General features: G+C 39.5%; 1 protein-coding gene and 1 long non-coding RNA gene across 2 annotated transcripts; one reads left to right on the top strand and one right to left on the bottom strand.

Moving 5' to 3' along the window:
• The first annotated feature begins 1,240 nt into the window (after positions 1-1,240).
• Positions 1,241-3,419, top strand: LOC117335594. Its single transcript, XR_004534461.1, has 3 exons — positions 1,241-1,335; positions 1,848-2,857; positions 2,950-3,419. It is a non-coding gene; the product is annotated as an uncharacterized LOC117335594 (long non-coding RNA).
• Positions 3,420-6,741: 3,322 nt separating this feature from the next.
• LOC117336694 lies at positions 6,742-17,863 on the bottom strand. Its single transcript, XM_033897305.1, has 5 exons — positions 17,828-17,863; positions 7,885-8,574; positions 7,291-7,752; positions 7,090-7,158; positions 6,742-6,759 (listed from the first exon to the last, which is right to left on the bottom strand). The coding sequence occupies exons 1-5, from the start codon at positions 17,861-17,863 to the stop codon at positions 6,742-6,744; spliced, it is 1,275 nt and encodes a 424-aa protein (XP_033753196.1).
• Positions 17,864-21,525: the final 3,662 nt, after the last annotated feature.

Raw genomic sequence — 21,525 nt, 5'->3', positions numbered from 1 at the left:
TGTACATCCTTGGTGGAGACACGGTGATATTTTATGTCTACATCCTTGGTGGAGACATGGTGATATTTTATGTCTACATCCTTGTAGACATGGTGATATTTTATGTCTACATCTTTGGTGGAGACATGGTGATATTTTATGTCTACATCCTTGGTGGAGACATGGTGATATTTTATGTCTACATCTTTGGTGGAGACATGGTGATATTTTATGTGTACATCCTTGGTGGAGACACGGTGATATTTTATGTCTACATCTTTGGTGGAGACATGGTGATATTTTATGTGTACATCCTTGGTGGAGACACGGTGATATTTTATGTGTACATCCTTGGTGGAGACACGGTGATATTTTATGTGTACATCCTTGGTGGAGACACGGTGATATTTTATGTCTACATCCTTGGTGGAGACATGGTGATATTTTATGTCTACATCCTTGGTGGAGACATGGTGATATTTTATGTCTACATCCTTGGTGGAGACACGGTGATATTTTATGTCTACATCCTTGGTGGAGACACGGTGATATTTTATGTCTACATCCTTGGTGGAGACACGGTGATATTTCATGTCTACATCCTTGGTGGAGACATGATGATATTTCATGTCTACATCTTTGGTGGAGACATGGTGATATTTTATGTCTACATCCTTGGTGGAGACATGGTGATATTTTATGTCAACATCCTTGGTGGAGACAGTGATATTTTATGTCTACATCCTTGGTGGAGTCATGGTGATATTTTATGTCTACATCCTTGGTGGAGACAGTGATATTTTATGTCTACATCCTTGTAGACATGGTGATATTTTATGTCTACATCCTTGGTGGAGACATGGTGATATTTTATGTCTACATCCTTGGTGGAGACACAGTGATATTTTATGTCTACATCCTTGGTGGAGACATGGTGATATTTTATGTCTACATCTTTGGAGACACTGTGATATTTTATGTCTACATCCTTGGTGGAGACATGGTGATATTTTATGTCTACATCCTTGGTGGAGACACGGTGATATTTTATGTCTACATCCTTGGTGCAGACACAGTGATATTTTATGTCTACATCCTTGTAGACATGGTGATATTTTATGTCTACATCCTTGGTGGAGACATGATGATATTTTATGTCTACATCCTTGGTGGAGACATGGTGATATTTTATGTCTACATCCTTGGTGGAGACATGGTGATATTTTATGTCTACAGGAAGAAGCGATGACTGCTTTGTGCCAAAAAATGGAAGTCATCAACCAAGATAATCCAGGGTCTACGGCTTTTATTATCAATGCTTCTGGAAGTCCAATAACAAAAACCTGTCTCAATACAGTAAGTTATCCTGAGATCAAGATGTGGAAAGTGTACCATGAATCAGCTTACAGTTCTAGCCGGTGTTATAACATAAACACATCCATGGTACAATGTATAAGGTATCCAATCATCACAACCTATGTACCTGATCAGTAATTATACACAGCAGAACTGTGAGTAAGGAAAAATATTATTTACTTATATAAAGAACTAACCCAGACTTGGAAATGTGATAAAATGATAATCATGAACTTTCTTGATCCACTCACATAATACAATTTAATTCTTTTAAATCTGTACTATTTGATAAAAAAGAATCTATAGTTCCTGATATACATGTGGGTGGAATATCAAAGTACTATCAAGATTTGTCCTTGGTACTGTATTCCTTGTTTGATGTGTCGTGAATTATATTTCTACTTTGAAAATGAAAAAAAAAAAATATTCATGAAAAAAAAAGTGCTTCCTTCCTAACAAGCCAGGCATGCTATAATGTTTGTGTTCTAACATGTAGTTACACTTTTGTTCAGGAAGCAGGAAAGGCGGTGATGTTTCAGGACAGTGTAGACGCGGCCGTGACCTGCTTCCTACCAGTCTGTATATCCAAGAACAAGGCTCCAGTGAAGGTTCAGGCTGTAGTTTTCAACACTCATGTGCTGCTGTTCTCCAAAGATGTACCGATTAAACTCTGTCGCTGGGTCGCAGCACAGCTGAAGAACAATAAGAAATGAACATCAAAACCCTACCAAAATTAAATATTTTATGAGAGTTTAATTTTTATACATTGTCAAAGAAATACAGGTGCTAGCTTGAAAAGATCAGATGTGTTGTTTGCCAAAATAATCTGAGAATTTTAAGAATTTTCATTATTTTTATGGAAGTAATAGATTTAAAAAATGCTCATACAAATAAATACCATTAAGATTTATTATTTATGAACCTGCTGGGCTGAATTTTTCCCAATGCAAATACATTAAAACTGCACAAGTAAGTTGACCTTGACATACATTTATACTATACAAGTAAATTGACCCTGAAATATGTTATACTATACAGGTAATTTGACCTTGACATATATTTATATTGTACAAGTAAGTTGACCTTGACATACATTTATACTGTACAGGTAAGTTGACCTTGACATATATTTATACTGTACAGGTAAGTTGACCCGACATATGTTTATACTGTACAGGTAAGTTGACATTGACATATGTTTATACTGAACAGGTAAGTTGACTATACTGTACAGGTAAGATGACCTTGACATACATTTATACTGTACAGGTAAGTTGACTATACTGTACAGGTAAGTTGACATTGACATACATTTATACTGTACAGGTAAGTTGACATTGACATATGTTTATACTGTACAGGTAAGTTGACATTGACATATGTTTATACTGTACAGGTAAGTTGACCCGACATATGTTTATACTGTACAGGTAAGTTGACATTGACATATGTTTATACTGAACAGGTAAGTTGACTATACTGTACAGGTAAGATGACCTTGACATACATTTATACTGTACAGGTAAGTTGACTATACTGTACAGGTAAGTTGACATTGACATACATTTATATTGTACAAGTAAGTTGACCTTGACATACATTTATACTGTACAGGTAAGTTGACCTTGACATATATTTATACTGTACAGGTAAGTTGACCCGACATATGTTTATACTGTACAGGTAAGTTGACATTGACATATGTTTATACTGAACAGGTAAGTTGACTATACTGTACAGGTAAGATGACCTTGACATACATTTATACTGTACAGGTAAGTTGACTATACTGTACAGGTAAGTTGACATTGACATACATTTATACTGTACAGGTAAGTTGACATTGACATATGTTTATACTGTACAGGTAAGTTGACATTGACATATGTTTATACTGTACAGGTAAGTTGACCCGACATATGTTTATACTGTACAGGTAAGTTGACATTGACATATGTTTATACTGAACAGGTAAGTTGACTATACTGTACAGGTAAGATGACCTTGACATACATTTATACTGTACAGGTAAGTTGACTATACTGTACAGGTAAGTTGACATTGACATACATTTATACTGTACAGGTAAGTTGACATTGACATATGTTTATACTGTACAGGTAAGTTGACATTGACATATGTTTATACTGTACAGGTAAGTTGACATTGACATATGTTTATACTGTACAGGTAAGTTGACCCCGACATATGTTTAGGCTGTACAGGTAAGTTGACATTGACATACGTTTATACTGTACAGGTAAGTTGACTATACTGTACAGGTAAGTTGACATTGACATACGTTTATACTGTACAGGTAAGTTGACTATACTGTACAGGTAAGTTGACATTGACATACGTTTATACTGTACAGGTAAGTTGACCTTGACATACATTTATACTGTACAAGTAAGTTGACCCTGACATATGTTTATGCTGTACAGGTAAGTTGACCTTGACATACATTTATACTGTACAAGTAAGTTGACCCTGACATATGTTTATGCTGTACAGGTAAGTTGACCTTGACATACATTTATACTGTACAAGTAAGTTGACCCTGACATATGTTTATGCTGTACAGGTAAGTTGACATTGACATACGTTTATACTGTTAAAGTAAATCGACCCTGAAATATGTTTGTACTGTACAGGTTAGTTGATCTGTTTATATTGATACTGAACAAGTAAATTGACCCTGACATACATTTATATTCTACGAGTAAGCTAACCTGCTTACATGCATACTGTACAATTAAGTTGACCCTGACATACATTTAGACTGTAAAGGCAAATTGACCCTGACATACATTTATACTACACAGATAAGTTAACCTTGATATACATTTAGACTGTACAAGTAAGTTGACCTTGAATTACTTTTATACTGTATTAATAAGGTGACTTTGACATAAAGTTACTGTATAAGTTGAACTTGACACACAATGATACCGTACAAGTAATTTGACCTTGACATACATTTATCTGTAAGTAAGGTGACCTTGACAAAGGAGTTAAATAGACTGGGGATATCATTATACCGTTTTGGCAGAGTTGGGGTATATTAGAGTCATCGTGTGAAGTAAATTTAATTTTCTTAGATTGCTGCTGTTGTTACTGAATCAGAGGTCTCTGTCAAAATCCTTTTGTTAATGAACTCTGTCTTTCACCAATTTATCCAAACATTGATAAGTAAGGGTTAGGGATGGCATGTACAGCTGTAATGAATCAAACATGAAAAATTGTGTTGTTATGTTAACTAGAACGGAAAGCCTCTGATGTTATTTGTTAAAGCCTGATCTCATTGAACTGATCTGAAATACCTGGTACATTGTATCATGCTTTGTAGGTTTATATTCATCAAACATCCATCCATCCATCCATCTGTCTGTCCAACCTGAGATGTTTTCTACTGTTTTGTCATGCCTACAGATAATAATCAGATATTTAGTATAGTATATAACTTTATAGTCAAACTTACTTCCAAGTTTCAGTTTGTCATTACCATTTATGACAGAGTTATGGCCCTTTGCACCTATAACGTATAATACCGGTAGTTTATGGAGGCCAGCAGGGTACATGTTATGGTCCAGAAATACTCAGTTTGCTTGTTTTAAATATAAACATTTGCTAGTTTTGATGTACGAATATGTATTACATTTAAAAATGGTATAACAATACTTCATTAAAATCCTCCTGTCAGTTAATGTATAGTTCTATACCGCACTTCATGAATAGTGTTGATTTCTAAAATGTTTCAAGTTTACCATTTTGATATGTATTTTTGATAAAATTGATGTCAATATGACTCGTAGTTACAAATTAATTTACATATTGATCTATAACAAACTTCTACAGTCTTTTGCTATGAAATATATAGGTAATAAATTATAGCAAAAGAGAGGCAGATGATTGAACTTGGATTGGATCATTCAAGCGAAACTTTGTCTGCTTTAACAACACCTTCAGTAGCTATAGGATCCATGCCAGATTCAGTATTGAGAAACATATACACTCGTACCGTTTGATGTTACTGTTCCAACTTAATTAAATGTTGGTGCAGAGTAAAAAAAGATATCATCAGAATATATATGAATGTACATTTGTTTTGTTTATGAGTACCATTGTATTCTAGTGTTTCTTAGTTTCTTTTAAAATAATATTATTTTTTGAATTGTTTTCTTTACTTATTACACTCCAGTAATAGATTTTTATAGTGATTGATTTATTGTGTGAATAACTTAATTACAGTCTCATTTTAAATACAAATATTTATGTCGTGTAAATAACTTAATTACACAACAAAATGTCTGATTTTAAATACAAAATATTCATGTCGTGTAAATAACTTAACTACACAACAAAATATCTCATTTTAAATACAAATATCTATGTTTTACAATATACATGTAATGAAATCTTCAAATTCCATATCGGTAATGCACAACATTAATTTTCACTTATTTTGCAATCATAAAATCTCAACGAAAATATCCACACGCAAACATATTAACAAGTGAAAATTCTGACACGCGAATATCTCCACCAAATAAACTAAATACAACAAAATCAAAGACTCAAGTTCCTGGTGGTAAACCATATCAGCTTCAAGTGTCATGTCGTCCGTGTTGTGTAACGTTGCCATGGTCGGTCCAGTGTTTGTCGCCTAATACGGACAATTTCATTGTTACATTTCAATAGATTATAAAGACACCTAATAGTGGAGTACTAGTATACACAAATTAATTGGTGAGTTTATAGACATTCTCTTTTAGGTATTTCATTCAGAACACTTAATCAGTAAACAGTAATACTATAAACTTAATTTTAGTAAAGTTAACATCTCAGCGTGAAAATATATTTGCAGTATGACTGACAGCGCAAAAATATCCATACCGTGAACAGTTTGGAAGCTGACAAAGCGAAAATTTCAACGCGCAAAAATATGCACATTTACAGTAGTCTAAAAGATCACTTATTAAACATTTTTATATAATTCACAGTAAATGAAATTGTTCTTACCCTTAACTACAAGTCTAAAACTACATATGGTCATTAGAAACGACCATATATGGGTATAATCTATTAAATATACAAACACATTCAGAAAACAAATAGAACACAATCCTTGGTATGTTTTAGTCAGAATATGATGTCCTTCTAACACTATCATACATATTCTCTAAGATACAGACATCCAGCAATTATTTGATGGTTAACAAGTACAATGTATATAGACAACTCCCTCCTGTGTTATTAATCAGTGCAAAGTATTTTAGTATATAAAACATTACTTAATGGGAATTTAAACTAATGTAATTCATCAGTAAAGTTGTGGATGTGTCTGTTCTATAACTAGACCTGATTAGTGACATTTCTTTGTTTTTTTCACATTAAATTTTGTGTTCAAAATGTTTCTGTCGACTGAAATTGAAAATCAAGAGACTTGTGGGAATCATTTAATGAACCTAGGAGTCCAAATGTTATACACTCCACAATCCACTTCTGTTGTTGTAACTTTTTAACTAAATCAGTTGCATCTGAATACTGTGCTTGTATTACATTGTTTGAGTTATTGAAGTATATGGGCTGATGAGTGTCGCTGGTTATAAACTGTATAACAATGTCTTTGTTACATTAAGAGCTGTATACGGGCCGATGAGTGACACTGGTTATAAACTCTATTACAATTTCTTTGTTACAATAGTTTCTGTATATGGGCCGAGGAGTGTCGCGGTATATAAAATGTATTACAATGTCTTTGTTACAATAGTTTCTGTATACGGGCCGAGGAGTGACACTGGTTATAAACTGTATTACAATGTCTTTGTTACAATAGTTTCTGTATACGGGCCGAGGAGTGTCGTGGAGTATAAAATGTATTACAATGTCTTTGTTACAATAGTTTCTGTATACGGGCCGAGGAGTGTCGTGGAGTATAAAATGTATTACAATGTCTTTGTTACAATAGTTTCTGTATATGGGCCGAGGAGTGACACTGGTTATAAACTGTATTACAATGTCTTTGTTACAATAGTTTCTGTATACGGGCCGAGGAGTGACACTGGTTATAAACTGTATTACAATGTCTTTGTTACAATAGTTTCTGTATATGGGCCGAGGAGTGACACTGGTTATAAACTGTATTACAATGTCTTTGTTACAATAGTTTCTGTATATGGGCCGCGGAGTGTCGCGGAGTATAAACTGTATTACAATGTCTTTGTTACAATAGTTTCTGTATATGGGCCGAGGAGTGACACTGGTTATAAACTGTATTACAATGTCTTTGTTACAATAGTTTCTGTATATGGGCCGAGGAGTGTCGCGGTATATAAAATGTATTACAATGTCTTTGTTACAATAGTTTCTGTATACGGGCCGAGGAGTGTCGCGGAGTATAAACTGTATTACAATGTCTTTGTTACAATAGTTTCTGTATATGGGCCGCGGAGTGACACTGGTTATAAACTGTATTACAATGTCTTTGTTACAATAGTTTCTGTATATGGGCCGCGGAGTGACACTGGTTATAAACTGTATTACAATGTCTTTGTTACAATAGTTTCTGTATATGGGCCGAGGAGTGACACTGGTTATAAACTGTATTACAATGTCTTTGTTACAATAGTTTCTGTATATGGGCCGCGGAGTGTCGCGGAGTATAAACTGTATTACAATGTCTTTGTTACAATAGTTTCTGTATACGGGCCGAGGAGTGACACTGGTTATAAACTGTATTACAATGTCTTTGTTACAATAGTTTCTGTATATGGGCCGAGGAGTGTCGCTGGTTATAAACTGTATTACAATGTCTTTGTTACAATAGTTTCTGTATATGGGCCGAGGAGTGTCGCGGTATATAAACTGTATTACAATGTCTTTGTTACAATAGTTTCTGTATATGGGCCGAGGAGCGACACTGGTTATAAACTGTATTACAATGTCTTTGTTACAATAGTTTCTGTATATGGGCCGAGGAGTGTCGCGGAGTATAAAATGTATTACAATGTCTTTGTTACAATAGTTTCTGTATATGGGCCGCGGAGTGACACTGGTTATAAACTGTATTACAATGTCTTTGTTACAATAGTTTCTGTATACGGGCCGAGGAGTGACACTGGTTATAAACTGTATTACAATGTCTTTGTTACAATAGTTTCTGTATACGGGCCGAGGAGTGTCGCGGAGTATAAAATGTATTACAATGTCTTTATTATAATAGTAGCTGTATACAGGCTAATGAGTGACACTGGTTGTAATATTTATTACTAGATAGTTGTATTTGAATACTGCACCTGTATTACATTGTTTTAGTTATGTTTGCTCTGTTCAAAATAAAATCTGTGTCTATCTTTCACACAAGGATAGACAGGCACTGGCATTTTGAAAAACTTATCTTTATGTCAGCTTACTTAGGGTTTTCTTTATTTAACAAGAGGCCCATGGGCCTTAACGGTCACCTGAGATTTGAAATATTTCAGTTAATTTAATTGACCATTTTTGGCCCCGCCCATCAGCCCCTAGGGGTCAGTCAGGGCCAACATGTGCATATTATCAAACTTTCATCCTATGCTGAAAATGTTAACCAAGTTAGAATGAATTCCAATAGAAATCAAACAAATCAGTCAAAAATGTGATTTCCCTATATAAACTATAGTAAAATTTACCCCCTCCCCAGGTGTAAATGTGTGACCCCAGGGTCATGAAATTCACAATTTTAGTAAAGCACCTTAAGATCCCTCCATCTATAAACAGTATTTGATTCTATCTTATTTCAGTCTGAAAAGAAGATTTTTGAAATTTCAGTCAATTTGACCCTTTTTAGCCCCGCCCGTCAGCCCCTAGGGGTCAGTCAGGGCCAACATGTGCATACCCTCAAACTGCCATCCCAAGCAGATAATGTTAACCAAATTAGAATGAATTCCAATGTTAACCAAATTAGAATGAATTCCAATAGAAATCAAACATATTGTAGTCAAAAATGTGATTTCCCTATATAAACTATAGTAAAGTATACCCCCTCCCCAGGGGCAAACTTGAGACCCCAGGGTCATGAAATTCGAAATTTTAGTAAAGCACTTTAAGATGCTTCCAACTATAAACAGTATTTGATTCCACCTTATTTCCGTCTTGAGAAGAAGATTTGTTAAATTTCAGTCAATTTGGCCCTTTTTAACCCCGCCCATTAGCCCCTGGGGGTCAGTCAGGGCCAACATGTGTATACCATCAAACTGCCTTCACAAGGTGATAATGTTAACTAAGTTAGAATGAATTCCAATAGAATTCAAACATATAGTAAAAAATGTGATTTCCCTATATAAACTATAGTAAAGTTTACCCCCTCCCAAGGGGCAAACTTGAGACCCCAGGGTCATGAAATTCACAATTTTAGTAAAGCACCTTAAGACCCTTATAACTATAAAGAGTATTTTATTCCATCTTATTTTGGTCTTGAGAAGAAGATTTTTGAAATTTCAGTCAATTTGGCCCTTTTTAGCCCCGCCCATCAGCCCCTAGGGGTCAGTCAGGGCCAACATGTGTATACCATCAAACTGCCATCCCATGCTGACACTGTTTACCAAGTTAGAATGAATTCCAATAGAAATAAAACAAATAAAAGTCAAAAATGTGATTTCCCTATATAAACTATTGTAAAGTTAACCCCCTCCCCAGGGGCAAACGTGAGACCCCTGGGTCATGAAATTTACAATTTTGGTAAAGAACCTTAAGACCCTTCCATCTATGAAGAGTGTTTGATTCCACAATATCTGAGAGTAGAGAAGAAGATTTTTGAAGTTTTAGTCAATTCAACCCTTTTTAGCCCCACCCCTCAGGCCCCTGGGGGGTGGGGACCATATAATTTACCTTTAGCCATAGAAGCTTCCTGCCAAATTTCATGGAATTTGGTTTAGGGGTTTTGGAGAAGAAGTCGAAAATGTAAATTGTTTACGGACGCACGACGGACGACGCACGACGCACGACAACGGACAAAAGAGAATTAGAATAGGTCACTTGAGACTTTGTCTCAGGTGACCTAAAAATTTAGTATTTTTAGTAGATTTGAGTATTTAAGGAAATTGCAGGGTTCATGTTATAGATTGTATTGGTATGTTTGTTACATTTGCTAGAGTAACACATGGTCTGGTGTAGAACAATCATGGAAAATATGTACATTAGTGTGAGAATTGTCAGATCTGCAAGCCTTGAAATAAATCCATCAAATTGTCAAACAGATCAACCAGAGTGTATAGCACTAAGGCAATATACTCTCAAAATTTTCAATTTCAAATGTTACTCGGGGAAGTGCAGGCCTACCAAACTTAGAAATTGATTGAAAACTAAGAGGACACCTACACAAGGTCTAGGATACCTCCAATCTAAATACACCATTGACTGGCCATACCGTTATCTAGCTGTAACAAATGCACCATTGACTGGCCACACCGTTGTCTAGCTGTAACAAATACACCATTGACTGGCCACACCGTTGTCTAGCTGTAACAAATACACCATTGACTGGCCACACCGTTGTCTAGCTGTAACAAGTACACCATTGACTGGCCACACCGTTGTCTAGCTGTAACAAGTACACCATTGACTGGCCACACCGTTGTCTAGCTGTAACAAGTACACCATTGACTGGCCACACCGTTGTCCAGCTGTAACAAATACACCATTGACTGGCCACACCGTTGTCCAGCTGTAACAAATACACCATTGACTGGCCACACCGTTGTCCAGCTGTAACAAATACACCATTGACTGGCCACACCGTTGTCCAGCTGTAACAAATACACCATTGACTGGCCACACCGTTGTCCAGCTGTAACAAATACACCATTGACTGGCCACACCGTTGTCCAGCTGTAACAAATACACCATTGACTGGCCACACCGTTGTCCAGCTGTAACAAATACACCATTGACTGGCCACACCGTTGTCCAGCTGTAACAAATACACCATTGACTGGCCACACCGTTGTCCAGCTGTAACAAATACACCATTGACTGGCCACACCGTTGTCCAGCTGTAACAAATACACCATTGACTGGCCACACCGTTGTCCAGCTGTAACAAATACACCATTGACTGGCCACACCGTTGTCCAGCTGTAACAAATACACCATTGACTGGCCACACCGTTGTCCAGCTGTAACAAATACACCATTGACTGGCCACACCATTATCTAGCTGTAACAAATACACCATTGACTGGCCACACCGTTGTCTAGCTGTAACAAATACACCATTGACTGGCCACACCATTATCTAGCTGTAACAAGTACACCATTGACTGGCCACACCGTTGTCTAGCTGTAACAAATACACCATTGACTGGCCACACCGTTGTCTAGCTGTAACAAATACACCATTGACTGGCCACACCGTTGTCCAGCTGTAACAAATACACCATTGACTGGCCACACCGTTGTCCAGCTGTAACAAATACACCATTGACTGGCCACACCGTTGTCCAGCTGTAACAAATACACCATTGACTGGCCACACCATTATCTAGCTGTAACAAATACACCATTGACTGGCCACACCGTTGTCTAGCTGTAACAAATACACCATTGACTGGCCATACCGTTGTCTAGCTGTAACAAATACACCATTGACTGGCCACACCGTTGTCTAGCTGTAACAAATACACCATTGACTGAACACACCGTTGTCTAGCTGTAACAAATACACCATTGACTGGCTACACCGTTGTCCAGCTGTAACAAATACACCATTGACTGGCCACACCGTTGTCCAGCTGTAACAAATACACCATTGACTGGCCACACCGTTGTCCAGCTGTAACAAATACACCATTGACTGGCCATACCGTTGTCTAGCTGTAACAAATACACCATTGACTGGCCACACCGTTGTCTAGCTGTAACAAATACACCATTGACTGGCCACACCGTTGTCTAGCTGTAACAAATACACCACTGACTGGCCACACCGTTGTCTAGCTGTAACAAATACACCATTGACTGGCCATACCGTTGTCTAGCTGTAACAATTACACCATTGACTGGCTACACCGTTGTCCAGCTGTAACAAATACACCATTGACTGGCCACACCGTTGTCCAGCTGTAACAAATACACCATTGACTGGCCACACCGTTGTCCAGCTGTAACAAATACACCATTGACTGGCCACACCGTTGTCCAGCTGTAACAAATACACCATTGACTGGCCACACCGTTGTCTAGCTGTAACAAATACACCATTGACTGGCCACACCGTTGTCCAGCTGTAACAAATACACCACTGACTGGCCACACCGTTGTCTAGCTGTAACAAATACACCACTGACTGGCCACACCGTTGTCTAGCTGTAACAAATACACCACTGACTGGCCACACCGTTGTCTAGCTGTAACAATTACACCATTGACTGGCCACACCGTTGTCTAGCTGTAACAAATACACCATTGACTGGCCACACCGTTGTCTAGCTGTAACAAATACACCATTGACTGGCCACACCGTTGTCTAGCTGTAACAAATACACCATTGACTGGCCACACCGTTGTCTAGCTGTAACAAATACACCATTGACTGGCCACACCATTATCTAGCTGTAACAAGTACACCATTGACTGGCCACACCGTTGTCTAGCTGTAACAAATACACCATTGACTGGCCACACCGTTGTCTAGCTGTAACAAATACACCATTGACTGGCCACACCGTTGTCCAGCTGTAACAAATACACCATTGACTGGCCACACCGTTGTCCAGCTGTAACAAATACACCATTGACTGGCCACACCGTTGTCCAGCTGTAACAAATACACCATTGACTGGCCACACCATTATCTAGCTGTAACAAATACACCATTGACTGGCCACACCGTTGTCTAGCTGTAACAAATACACCATTGACTGGCCATACCGTTGTCTAGCTGTAACAAATACACCATTGACTGGCCACACCGTTGTCTAGCTGTAACAAATACACCATTGACTGAACACACCGTTGTCTAGCTGTAACAAATACACCATTGACTGGCCACACCGTTGTCTAGCTGTAACAAATACACCATTGACTGGCCACACCGTTGTCTAGCTGTAACAAATACACCATTGACTGGCCACACCGTTGTCCAGCTGTAACAAATACACCATTGACTGGCCACACCGTTGTCCAGCTGTAACAAATACACCATTGACTGGCCACACCATTATCTAGCTGTAACAAATACACCATTGACTGGCCACACCGTTGTCTAGCTGTAACAAATACACCATTGACTGGCCATACCGTTGTCTAGCTGTAACAAATACACCATTGACTGGCCACACCGTTGTCTAGCTGTAACAAATACACCATTGACTGAACACACCGTTGTCTAGCTGTAACAAATACACCATTGACTGGCCACACCGTTGTCTAGCTGTAACAAATACACCATTGACTGGCCACACCGTTGTCTAGCTGTAACAAATACACCATTGACTGGCCACACCGTTGTCTAGCTGTAACAAATACACCATTGACTGGCCACACCGTTGTCTAGCTGTAACAAAGGCATCATTGACTGGCCACACCATTGACTGGCCACACCATTGTCTAGCTGTAACAAATACACCATTGACTGGCCACACCGTTATCTAGCTGTAACAAATACACCATTGACTGGCTACACCGTTGTCCAGCTGTAACAAATACACCATTGACTGGCCACACCGTTGTCCAGCTGTAACAAATACACCATTGACTGGCCACACCGTTGTCCAGCTGTAACAAATACACCATTGACTGGCCACACCGTTGTCCAGCTGTAACAAATACACCATTGACTGGCCACACCGTTGTCTAGCTGTAACAAATACACCATTGACTGGCCACACCGTTGTCCAGCTGTAACAAATACACCATTGACTGGCCACACCGTTGTCTAGCTGTAACAAATACACCATTGACTGGCCACACCGTTGTCCAGCTGTAACAAATACACCACTGACTGGCCACACCGTTGTCTAGCTGTAACAAATACACCACTGACTGGCCACACCGTTGTCTAGCTGTAACAAATACACCACTGACTGGCCACACCGTTGTCTAGCTGTAACAATTACACCATTGACTGGCCACACCGTTGTCTAGCTGTAACAAATACACCATTGACTGGCCACACCGTTGTCTAGCTGTAACAAATACACCATTGACTGGCCACACCGTTGTCTAGCTGTAACAAATACACCATTGACTGGCCACACCGTTGTCTAGCTGTAACAAATACACCATTGACTGGCCACACCATTATCTAGCTGTAACAAGTACACCATTGACTGGCCACACCGTTGTCTAGCTGTAACAAATACACCATTGACTGGCCACACCGTTGTCTAGCTGTAACAAATACACCATTGACTGGCCACACCGTTGTCCAGCTGTAACAAATACACCATTGACTGGCCACACCGTTGTCCAGCTGTAACAAATACACCATTGACTGGCCACACCGTTGTCCAGCTGTAACAAATACACCATTGACTGGCCACACCATTATCTAGCTGTAACAAATACACCATTGACTGGCCACACCGTTGTCTAGCTGTAACAAATACACCATTGACTGGCCACACCGTTGTCTAGCTGTAACAAATACACCATTGACTGGCCACACCGTTGTCTAGCTGTAACAAATACACCATTGACTGAACACACCGTTGTCTAGCTGTAACAAATACACCATTGACTGGCCACACCGTTGTCTAGCTGTAACAAATACACCATTGACTGGCCACACCGTTGTCTAGCTGTAACAAATACACCATTGACTGGCCACACCGTTGTCTAGCTGTAACAAAGGCATCATTGACTGGCCACACCATTGACTGGCCACACCATTGTCTAGCTGTAACAAATACACCATTGACTGGCCACACCGTTATCTAGCTGTAACAAATACACCATTGACTGGCTACACCGTTGTCCAGCTGTAACAAATACACCATTGACTGGCCACACCGTTGTCCAGCTGTAACAAATACACCATTGACTGGCCACACCGTTGTCCAGCTGTAACAAATACACCATTGACTGGCCACACCGTTGTCCAGCTGTAACAAATACACCATTGACTGGCCACACCGTTGTCCAGCTGTAACAAATTACACCATTGACTGGCCACACCGTTGTCCAGCTGTAACAAATACACCATTGACTGGCCACACCGTTGTCCAGCTGTAACAAATACACCATTGACTGGCCACACCGTTGTCCAGCTGTAACAAATACACCATTGACTGGCCACACCGTTGTCCAGCTGTAACAAATACACCACTGACTGGCCACACCGTTGTCTAGCTGTAACAAATACACCACTGACTGGCCACACCGTTGTCTAGCTGTAACAAATACACCACTGACTGGCCACACCGTTGTCTAGCTGTAACAATTACACCACTGACTGGCCACACCGTTGTCTAGCTGTAACAAATACACCACTGACTGGCCACACCGTTGTCTAGCTGTAACAAATACACCACTGACTGGCCACACCGTTGTCTAGCTGTAACAAATACACCATTGACTGGCCACACCGTTGTCTAGCTGTAACAAATACACCATTGACTGGCCACACCGTTGTCTAGCTGTAACAAGTACACCATTGACTGGCCACACCGTTGTCTAGCTGTAACAAGTACACCATTGACTGGCCACACCGTTGTCTAGCTGTAACAAATACACCATTGACTGGCCACACCGTTGTCTAGCTGTAACAAGTACACCATTGACTGGCCACACCGTTGTCTAGCTGTAACAAGTACACCATTGACTGGCCACACCGTTGTCTAGCTGTAACAAATACACCATTGACTGGCCACACCGTTGTCTAGCTGTAACAAATACACCATTGACTGGCCACACCGTTGTCTAGCTGTAACAAATACATCATTGACTGGCCACACCATTGACTGGCCACACCATTGTCTAGCTGTAACAAATACACCACTGACTGGCCACACCATTGTCTAGCTGTAACAAATACACCACTGACTGGCCACACCGTTGACTGGCCACACCGTTGTCTAGCTGTAACAAATACACCACTGACTGGCCACACCGTTGTCTAGCTGTAACAAAGGCATACTAACAATGGAGCATGCTTTGGACGAACTTCTATGGGAATATAAAAATATTCCATCCCTTGGAAGGACGTAGGTTAGATTAAACTCCAACCAAAAACGACAGCAATAAGAATGATGACAAGGAGCAATGCATCTCCCTGCATTCAATATGTGTACACAATGGAACAAAATACATACACTGTATGGTCGGTTATTTCCGTGGGGAATATATTTTTGCTAATTTGTGAGTCATAAACGTGATCGCGAAAATTTGATCCATGTAATAATATGACAAGCATACATATTGTCCACGATATAAATGACAACATCAGCATCGTCACTAGCAAGCATGTTCATATTGAATTATATCTCTTTAATTTCTAGTTTATCGGCACGTATGATTGTTACGAAAACATTGTCAATTGACATGTAAATTTTAATGTAAGACACACAAGATTTACATATTAGAATAAGAGGAAACCGAACATAATTGACACATACAGGTAAGTTGTACAGATGTACACCGAGATCAGTTCAGTGCTGAATACAGGCGATACATTTATGTTTGTAAATAAACTGAGAACAATTCAACTGGTTATCGACCAAAAGACGCAATGCTTTCGTGACCGCTTTACCAAAAACAATAATGAAATTGTGTATGTTCCAGTGTGTTGCACAAGATAATCGCCATTTACAGTAAAAATATGAGGACTTTATCCATGAAAATAAGATACTATCATATCTCTGGATCATGGAAAATTTAATTCATGTAAATTTAATTTCCTCATTTTAAGTAAAAATTGTGAAAAATTTAGACCCACAAAAATAACCGGCTATACGGTATACCCCCAAAAAGATTCTATGTATACTTTTTTTGGCTTAAAGTCCTATTAATTAACAGCCAGGGTCATTTAAGGACGTGCCAGGTTTTGGAAGTGGAGGAAAGCTGGAGTACCCAGAGAAAAACCATCGGCCTACCAGGCAACTGCCCCACAAAGATTTCAAACCTGCAACCCAGAGGTGGAGGGCTATTGATAAAGTGTCAGACACCTTAACCACTTCTATGTATACATGTAGTACAAACTAAATATTCCACTTTGAGAATATCGGGGACCTGGAGGTAACAAAATCTGATAAAAAATACTCTAGGACCTCTTCATCCATGAGGAGCTTTTGATTTCTGAACATCTACGTCTGATGAAAATTGTTGAAACTCTAGACAATTTACCCATTTGTGGACACATTTCTGTGGGACAGATTATCATTTTTATACCCTCTTTAATAGGAGTTCTATGGTATGGCGTTGTGCGTCCGGAGATCTTCATTTTTTTACCAATGTCTAGAGATCTCCCAACATTTTTTCAACAATTTCTTTGAAAGGCTTTGGTAGGCTTTAGTACCATATGCCTGGTAAATGTTTTCCAGAAGAGAGGCATTCTGATTCATATATTTTTTCAAAACTTATTGCCTTCGTTTTTTTTTGGTACTAATTTTTTGTCTGGAAGTCTACATTTTTTGAATGATTTCTTTGGAACTTGGTAGGCTTTTTAATCATAGTATATAGTTGTGGTGCATTTCGATTGGACTTTTTTGCAAAGTTATTCTCCTTTGTATATTTCAGTGTTTGACTTTTGTCCTAAAATCCTAGTTTTTAGCTCACCTGCCCGAAGGGCAAGTGAGCTTATGCCATGGTGCGGCGTCCGTCGTCCGTCCGTCTGTCCGGCCGTCCGGCGTCAACTTTTTCATTTAAACAACTTCTTCTCAATAACCAAGAGGCCCAGGAACTTCATATTGGGCCTGTAGCATACTGGGGTGAAGGGCTTCCAAGTTTGTTCAAATAATTGACCTTGACCTTCATTCAAGGTCACATGGGTCAAATAGGCTATAATCTTCAAATGACTTCTTCTCAATAACAAAGAGGCCCAGGGACTTGATATTGGGCCTGTAGCATGCTGGGATGAAGGGCTACCAAGTTTGTTCAAATAAATGACGTTGACCTTCATTCAAGGTCACATGGGTCAAATAGGCTATAATCTTCAAACGACTTCTTCTCAATAACCAAGAGGCCCAGGGACTTGATATTGGGCCTGTAGCATGCTGTGATGAAGGGCTACCAAGTTTGTTCAAATAAATGACGTTGACCTTCATTCAAGGTCACATGGGTGATATAGGCTATAATCTTCAAACGACTTCTTCTCAATAACCAAGAGGCCCAGGGACTTGATATTGGGGCTGTAGCATGCTGGGATGAAGGGCTACTAAGTTTGTTAAAATAAATGACTGTGACCTTCATTCAAGGTCACATGGGTCAAATAGGCTATAATCTTCAAACAACTTCTTCTCAATAACCAAGAGGCCAAGGGACTTGATATTGAGCCTGTAGCTTGCTGGGGTGAAGGACTACCAAGTTTGTTCAAATAAATGACCTTGACCTTCATTCAAGGTCACATTGGTCAAATAGGCTATAATCTTCAAACAACTTCTTCTCAATAACCAAGAGGCCCAGGAACTTGATATTGGGCCTGTAGCATGCTGGGGTGAAGGGCTACAAAGTTTGTTCAAATAAATGACGTTGACCTTCATTCAAGGTCACATGGGTCAAATAGGCTATAATCTTCAAACGACTTCTTCTCAATAACCAAGAGACCCAGGGACTTGATATTGGGCCTGTAGCATGCTGGGGTGAAGGGCTACAAAGTTTGTTCAAATAAATGACCTTGACCTTCATTCAAGGTCGAATGGGTCAAATAGGCTATACTCTTCAAACAACTTCTTCTCAATAACCAAGAGGCCAAGGGACTTGATATTGGGCCTGTAGCATGCTGGGATGAAGGGCTACCAAGTTTGTTCAAATAAATGACGTTGACCTTCATTCAAGGTCACATGGGTCAAATAGGCTATAATCTTCAAACGACTTCTTCTCAATAACCAAGAGGCCCAGGGACTTGATATTGGGCCTGTAGCATGCTGTGATGAAGGGCTACCAAGTTTGTTCAAATAAATGACGTTGACCTTCATTCAAGGTCACATGGGTCAAATAGGCTATAATCTTCAAACGACTTCTTCTCAATAACCAAGAGGCCCAGGGACTTGATATTGGGGCTGTAGCATGCTGGGGTGAAGGGCTACAAAGTTTGTTCAAATAAATGACGTTGACCTTCATTCAAGGTCACATGGGTCAAATAGGCTATAATCTTCAAACGACTTCTTCTCAATAACCAAGAGGCCCAGGGACTTGATATTGGGCCTGTAGCATGCTGGGGTGAAGGGCTACAAAGTTTGTTCAAATAAATGACCTTGACCTTCATTCAAGGTCACATGGGTCAAATAGGCTATAATCTTCAAACGACTTCTTCTCAATAACCAAGAGACCCAGGGACTTGATATTGGGCCTGTAGCATGCTGGGGTGAAGGGCAACAAAGTTTGTTCAAATAAATGACCTTGACCTTCATTCAAGGTCGAATGGGTCAAATAGGCTATACTCTTCAAACAACTTCTTCTCAATAGCCAAGAGGCCAAGGGACTTGATATTGGGCCTGTAGCATGCTAGGGTAAAGGGCTACAAAGTTTGTTCAAATAAATGACGTTGACCTTCATTCAAGGTCACATTGGTCAAATAGGCTATAATCTTCAAATGTCTTCTTCTCTATAACCAAGAGGCCCAGGGACTTGATATTGGACCTGTAGCATGCTTGGGTGAAGGGCTACCAAGTTTGTTCAAATAAATGACCTTGACCTTCATTCAAGGTCACATGGGTCAAATAGGCTATACTCTTCAAACAACTTCTTCTCAATAACCAAGAGGCCCAGGGACTTGATATTGGGCCTGTAGCATGCTGGGGTGAAGGGCTACAAAGTTTGTTCAAATAAATGACGTTGACCTTCATTCAAGGTCACATGGGTCAAATAGGCTATAATCTTCAAACGACTTCTTCTCAATAACCAAGAGACCCAGGGACTTGATATTGGGCCTGTAGCATGCTGGGGTGAAGGGCAACAAAGTTTGTTCAAATAAATGACCTTGACCTTCATTCAAGGTCGAATGGGTCAAATAGGCTATACTCTTCAAACAACTTCTTCTCAATAACCAAGAGGCCAAGGGACTTGATATTGGGCCTGTAGCATGCTGGGATGAAGGGCTACCAAGTTTGTTCAAATAAATGACGTTGACCTTCATTCAAGGTCACATGGGTCAAATAGGCTATAATCTTCAAACGACTTCTTCTCAATAACCAAGAGGCCCAGGGACTTGATATTGGGCCTGTAGCATGCTGTGATGAAGGGCTACCAAGTTTGTTCAAATAAATGACGTTGACCTTCATTCAAGGTCACATGGGTCAAATAGGCTATAATCTTCAAACGACTTCTTCTCAATAACCAAGAGGCCCAGGGACTTGATATTGGGCCTGTAGCATGCTGGGGTGAAGGGCTACAAAGTTTGTTCAAATAAATGACGTTGACCTTCATTCAAGGTCACATGGGTCAAATAGGCTATAATCTTCAAACGACTTCTTCTCAATAACCAAGAGACCCAGGGACTTGATATTGGACCTGTAGCATGCTGGGGTGAAGGGCAACAAAGTTTGTTCAAATAAATGACCTTGACCTTCATTCAAGGTCACATGGGTCAAATAGGCTATAATCTTCAAACGACTTCTTCTCAATAACCAAGAGACCCAGGGACTTGATATTGGGCCTGTAGCATGCTGGGGTGAAGGGCAACAAAGTTTGTTCAAATAAATGACCTTGACCTTCATTCAAGGTCGAATGGGTCAAATAGGCTATACTCTTCAAACAACTTCTTCTCAATAGCCAAGAGGCCAAGGGACTTGATATTGGGCCTGTAGCATGCTAGGGTAAAGGGCTACAAAGTTTGTTCAAATAAATGACGTTGACCTTCATTCAAGGTCACATTGGTCAAATAGGCTATAATCTTCAAATGTCTTCTTCTCTATAACCAAGAGGCCCAGGGACTTGATATTGGACCTGTAGCATGCTTGGGTGAAGGGCTACCAAGTTTGTTCAAATAAATGACCTTGACCTTCATTCAAGGTCACACGGGTCAAATAGGCTATACTCTTCAAACAACTTCTTCTC

This window comes from Pecten maximus, chromosome 10 (assembly GCF_902652985.1).
Source record: "Pecten maximus chromosome 10, xPecMax1.1, whole genome shotgun sequence".
NCBI classification, from domain to species: domain Eukaryota; kingdom Metazoa; phylum Mollusca; class Bivalvia; order Pectinida; family Pectinidae; genus Pecten; species Pecten maximus.
This window is presented reverse-complemented; position numbering and strand designations above follow the sequence as displayed.

Bases quoted from the DNA above. Each gene is read 5' to 3' on its own strand.
- LOC117336694 (XM_033897305.1), bottom strand. From the start codon at position 17,863: ATGCCTCTCTTCTGGAAAACATTTACCAGGCATATG. The intron at 7,753-7,884 runs ATTGTAATACAG...TGTAACAAAGAC, and splicing joins GAAACTATTGTAACAAAGAC to ATTGTAATACAGTTTATACT. The intron at 7,159-7,290 runs ATTGTAATACAT...TGTAACAAAGAC, and splicing joins GAAACTATTGTAACAAAGAC to ATTGTAATACAGTTTATAAC.